At 34.8% G+C, this 6,244-nt stretch overlaps 1 protein-coding gene across 1 annotated transcript; it reads left to right on the forward strand.

Moving 5' to 3' along the window:
* The first annotated feature begins 800 nt into the window (after positions 1 to 800).
* On the forward strand, positions 801 to 2,924 carry LOC149506117 (cytochrome b6). The gene is made up of 2 exons (XM_089757896.1): positions 801 to 1,215; positions 2,040 to 2,924. The coding sequence occupies exons 1-2, from the start codon at positions 1,210 to 1,212 to the stop codon at positions 2,679 to 2,681; spliced, it is 648 nt and encodes a 215-aa protein (XP_089614022.1). The 5' UTR covers positions 801 to 1,209; the 3' UTR covers positions 2,682 to 2,924.
* The last annotated feature ends 3,320 nt before the right edge of the window (positions 2,925 to 6,244 follow it).

A 6,244-nucleotide genomic window follows, 5' to 3' on the forward strand; every position in this document is an offset into this window, starting at 1 on the left:
TCCGATGGTGTTTTTCGTAGCAGTCCAAGGGGTTGGTTTACTTTTGGGCATGCTTCGTTTGCTTTGCTTTTCTTCTTCGGACACATTTGGCATGGTGCTAGAACCCTGTTCAGAGATGTTTTTGCCGGTATTGATCCAGATTTGGATGCTCAAGTGGAATTTGGAGCATTCCAAAAACTTGGAGATCCAACTACAAGAAGACAAGTAGTCTGATGCAAGATTGCTTTGTTATTTTTCGCTTCTATTTTCTGTTTGTGATTTGACATAGGCTGCTGTAAAAATCTTGATTAAAATCGCTGCCTTTTCTTTGATTCTTGTTCTTTCGTTATTTTATTCGGGAGATGATTCTAAATAAATAGGTACGGAAGCTATAATTGTAAACCACGATCGAATTTATGGAAGCATTGGTTTATACATTCCTCTTAGTATCTACTCTAGGGATAATTTTTTTCGCTATCTTTTTTCGAGAACCGCCTAAAGTTCCAACTAAAAAAATGAAATGATTTTTCATTATCTCAATTGAAGTAATGAGCCTCCCAATATTATATTGGGAGGCTCATTACTTCAATTAGTCCCCGTGTTCCTCGAATGGATCCCTTAATTGTTGAGAGGGTTGCCCAAAGGCAGTATATAAGGCGTACCCAGTAAAACTTACAAGTAAACCAGATATAGAGATGGCGACTAAAGTTGCTGTTTCCATTATTATATAATTATATAAATAATATATATAAATATAAATATAAATAATATAAATATAAATATAATTTCAAGATCACAATGGATCTATGATAAGATCGTTTATTTACAGCGGAATGATATACAAAGTCAACAGATCTCACTGAATACAAAATAAGATTTATGGCTACACAAACCGTTGAGGGTAGTTCTAGATCTGGTCCAAGACGAACTGTTGTAGGGGATTTTTTGAAACCATTGAATTCGGAATATGGTAAAGTAGCTCCTGGATGGGGAACGACTCCTTTGATGGGTGTCGCAATGGCTTTATTTTCGATATTCTTATCTATTATTTTGGAGATTTATAATTCTTCCGTTTTACTGGATGGAATTTCGCTGAATTAGATTCACAAGAACCACGAAGCCTCGCTTTTCAATACAAAAAGTGAAACTTTTAGTTCTCGGATTTTTTTTAGCCCATTCTATTTTGGTAGTTCGACCGCGAAATTTTTTTTGTTTCTGTATTTCCGGAATATGAGTGTGTGACTTGTTATAATTGATCCTATTGATAGTACAGAAAATGGGTCTGTCCTCTTGATCGAGATAGTTTTATCCCGTCGGATAGCCATTCTAGTATCTGGAGCACGGAATATATGAAATGGATCACGAAGTATTCGAACTATGATTCATACTTAATATTCAAACCTCGCGGCCGGACTCAAAAAAAAAAAAAATTTTCAAAGAAAGAGGTTTTTTATTTATAAATCGAGAAATTTTTTCTTCTTTCAAACTCTCATTTAGTTTATGCTTATTTTGATCAAAGGACAAACCTTTCTTTTCTTTGTATTTTTATTTATTATATCTATTCTATTCATTGAATAAGTGATGATCCAATAATTCTTACTCAAAGAATCTTTGGACTTAGTTTGAAGGTTTTATTGAATCATCGCGGTTCTGGTATGAATCTGAAGTTTCAATTGATTCATAGGGTCTTAACAAGAGAATTCCTATTAAAAATAAAGAAAACAAGAATAAAGCCACATTCCATATAAATAACAAATCAAAGCAAAGAAAAAGAAAAGAAATAAGTAGGTAAATAGAAGATTCAAGAGGCCTGATCAACATAAAGACGAATGCGCCGACTTGATTTTTTGGCATTATAATTACAACTACAAAAAAGAGCTTTCGGATTTTTACTCTTTTGTGTCTTCAGATAAAATTGAATGAAAAGATTAAGAAGTTTCAAACTTTCTATTCCATATCCGTTTCAGCTATTATTTGGGTGTTTTTGTTTGAGCTGTACGAGATGAAATTCTCATATACGGTTCTCAGGGGGGGAGTCCTCTTGGTTTACCTATCTCAATAAAGTCTATGATTGGTTCGAAGAACGCCTCGAGATTCAGGCGATTGCAGATGATATAACTAGTAAATATGTTCCTCCTCATGTTAACATATTTTATTGTCTAGGAGGAATTACGCTTACTTGTTTTTTGGTACAAGTAGCTACAGGATTTGCTATGACTTTTTACTATCGTCCAACCGTTACTGAGGCTTTTACTTCTGTTCAATACATAATGACTGAAGCTAACTTTGGTTGGTTAATCCGATCAGTTCATCGATGGTCGGCAAGTATGATGGTCTTAATGATGATCCTGCACGTATTTCGTGTCTATCTCACTGGTGGTTTTAAAAAACCTCGCGAATTGACTTGGGTTACAGGCGTGGTTCTGGCTGTGTTGACTGCATCTTTTGGTGTAACAGGTTATTCCTTACCTTGGGACCAAATTGGTTATTGGGCAGTCAAAATCGTAACAGGCGTTCCGGAAGCTATTCCGGTAATAGGATCGCCTTTGGTAGAGTTATTGCGTGGAAGTGCTAGTGTGGGACAATCCACTTTGACCCGTTTTTATAGTTTACACACTTTTGTATTACCCCTTCTTACTGCTGTATTTATGTTAATGCATTTCCTAATGATACGTAAGCAAGGCATTTCTGGTCCTTTATAGAGAATATAGACCATAGCTATATTGTAACCAATCATTTATCTTATTACTTGCCAATCATTTATCTTATTACTTGGGGGAGGAACAATAGTATTTCATTGCTACAAATATGGATTGTTGAAAAAAAAAAAAAAATAAGACATGTATTTGGATATTTCCTTTCAACTCCACAATATTCTATTATTTATTTGATATGACATGAATAGTTGAAGGGAATTCCCCGAAGAGAAAATGGATTATGGGAGTGTGTGACTTGAACTATTGATTGGGCCATGCAGAAATATGCCTTTATCTGCTACATTGGAATTCACAACCAAATGTGTCTTTGTTCCAACCACCGTGTAAGCCCCATACAAAGGATAGGCTGGTTCGCTTGAAGAGAATCTTTTCTATGATCAGACCTGACGATGTCGTGTATGAACAGGGCTCCGTAAGATCCAGTAGAATAAGTGATTTGGCATAATGCAAATTAGATTTTATTTATTTATTTTTATTTTTTTTTTACTTTCTTATCTTAATAGTATGAAAATACATTCATTTCTTCTGCATCGACCCGATTTATTATTATTATACTATCGGAGTGAAACAAGGGATCTAAAGAAGAGCAAAGGCTAGACTATATTAGTAACAAGTAAATCCTTTGTATGTAAAAAATCTCGATATATTTTTGGGATAAAGGTGAATCGCAAGGCCTAAGACGACCCAGAAAGCACTTGATCACGATCAACTTTGTACGCCTACTTGGGTATTGAGCATTTACCTGTAAAAATGGCATTCCTTGGAATGTATAGTTGCAACTTCGTAAAATGGAATCAGGTAACTTTTTTCTTACATATGAAATCATTCATATATGTGTGGATAACATATAGATTCATTTTATATGTATCCGTTTGTATCCATTTGATTCGATTGATTTTTGCTTGAGCCGGATGATGAAAAATTATCATGTCCGGTTCCTTCGGGGGATGGATCTAGAAAAATTCACCTATCCTAATAACAAAAAAACCTGACTTGAACGATCCTGTATTAAGAGCTAAATTAGCTAAAGGTATGGGTCATAATTATTATGGGGAACCCGCATGGCCCAATGATCTTTTATATATTTTTCCAGTAGTAATTCTCGGTACTATTGCTTGTAACGTAGGCTTAGCGGTTCTAGAACCTTCAATGATTGGTGAACCCGCGGATCCATTTGCAACTCCTTTGGAAATATTACCTGAATGGTATTTCTTTCCTGTATTTCAAATACTTCGTACAGTACCTAACAAGTTATTGGGTGTTCTTTTAATGGTTTCAGTACCTGCGGGATTATTAACAGTACCTTTTTTGGAAAATGTTAATAAATTCCAAAATCCATTTCGTCGTCCAGTAGCGACAACCGTTTTTTTGATTGGTACTGCGGTGGCCCTTTGGTTGGGTATTGGAGCAACATTACCGATTGATAAATCCCTAACTTTAGGTCTTTTTTAAATTGAATCAATTTTAAAATAAAATATCATGATGTGCGTATCTAGGGAGTAGTCACTTCAAAGTCAAAGTGAATTCTCCCTAGATACATTTATTCAATTCTGGTCCCAATATATGGATTGTGCTGAAGGTTCAAAATCCATTTTCGTTTTTTTTTTTTTTTTTCTAATTTTCTAAAGTAAAAAAAAAAAAAATGAAATAAATCCTAAATCCAATGGATTTAAAATTTTGGTAAATCAATTTCGCAATGCTTTTCTACTTCTTTTCTAGAATGCCCAATATTTGTTTTACATCTTCTATGCGAAAGTGTTCAATTTTCATAAGGTCTTCTTGACTGTTATTCAAAAGGTCCAATAATGTATGTATATTGGACTTTTTGAGACAATTATAGATCCTGGGAGGCAATTCTGATTGGTCAATAAAAATATATTTCAATGCTATTTCTTTTTTCTTTTTTCTTAGTTTAGCTAATCTATCATGAAAAGGAAAAAAAGGTAAAGTAACGTTGTGTTGATTGTTTTCTAAATGTAAGTTTTCTTCTTCCGCATCTAGAAAGGGAATAAATAAATCAATCAAATTCCGAGAGGCTTCATGAAGTGCTTCTTTAGGAGTTAAACTTCCATTTGTCCATATTTCTAGAAAAAGTATCTCCTGTTTTTCATTATCATTCCCATAACAATGAATACTATGATTCGCATTTCGAACAGGCATGAATACAGCATCTATAGGATAACTTCCGTCGTGAAAGTTCTTTGGCGTTTTTATACCGTATCCTCTATTTCTCTCGATTTGTAATCCAATACACAAATCAATTGGTTCGGTTAGGCTAGCTATATGCTGTGTATTATCAACGATTTCCACAGAAGGCGGTAAGATGATGTCTTGAGCAGTTACATATCCGGGACCCTTGGCACAAATAAAGGCGTTACGAGTTCCATACAAATTACTTCTCAATACAATTGCTTTTAAATTCATTAAAATTTCATGTACTGATTCTTGAATACCTACTATGGTAGAATATTCGTGTGGTATTTTCTCAGATTTTGCACGTGTAATACATGTTCCTTCTATTTCTCCAAGCAAAGCTCTTCGCATCGCAATGCCTATTGTGTCGGCTTGGCCTTTCATAAGTGGAGACAGAATAAAGCGTCCATAATAAAGACGCTTACTATCTGTTCTTGATTCAACACACTTCCACTGCAGTGTCCGAGTAGAGACTTTTACTTTCTCTCGAACCATAGTAATATTATTTTATTTGATCAGATCATTGAATCATTTATTTCTCTTGAAATCTCTTTAGTGTTTATTTCTACACACGTTTTTTTTTAGGAGGTCTACAGCCATTATGTGGCATAGGGGTTACATCCCGTACGAAACTTAATAGTATACCACTTCTACGAATAGCTCGTAATGCTCCATCTCTTCCGAGACCAGGACCTTTTATCAGAACTTCCACTCGTCGCATACCTTGGTCTACTACTGCTCGAATAGCATTTCTCGCTGCGGTTTGAGCAGCAAAAGGAGTCCCTCTTCTTGGACCCTTGAATCCACAAGTACCGGCGGAGGAAGAAGAAATTACCTGACCCCGTACATCTGTAATAGTAACAATGGTATTGTTGAAACTTGCTTGAACATGAATAACTCCTTTTGGTATTCTACGTGCACTTTTCCGTGCACTACTGCGCCCATTCCTACGTGAACCAACTTTTGGTATAGGTTTTGCCATATTTTATCATTTCATAAGGATAAGTCAGAGATATATGGATATATCCATTTCATGTCAAAACAGATCTTCTATTTTTATTTGTTCATCGCTTTCTTTAAGATTAGTTTCTTTTCTTTAACTTTAAGGAGTTCTTTTTAGAATAGAAAGATTATCCTTGTCTCTGTTTATGTCTCGGGTTGGAACAAATTACGACAATTCGTCCCCTCCTACGGATTAGTCGACATTTTTCACAAATTTTACGAACGGAAGCCCTTATTTTCATAGTTGTTATTCCTTAAATTTTTCCGAATCTACTTATTGGAAGAAAATAAGTTTCTTGAAATTTTTGAACCTTGAATTGGATCCCCCTGAAAGGAATCTTGAAGTTGAAAAA

Source organism: Durio zibethinus, unplaced genomic scaffold (assembly GCF_047325235.1).
Source record: "Durio zibethinus cultivar Kanyao isolate XHJ-2024 unplaced genomic scaffold, ASM4732523v1 HiC_scaffold_1, whole genome shotgun sequence".
Lineage (NCBI taxonomy): Eukaryota > Viridiplantae > Streptophyta > Magnoliopsida > Malvales > Malvaceae > Durio > Durio zibethinus.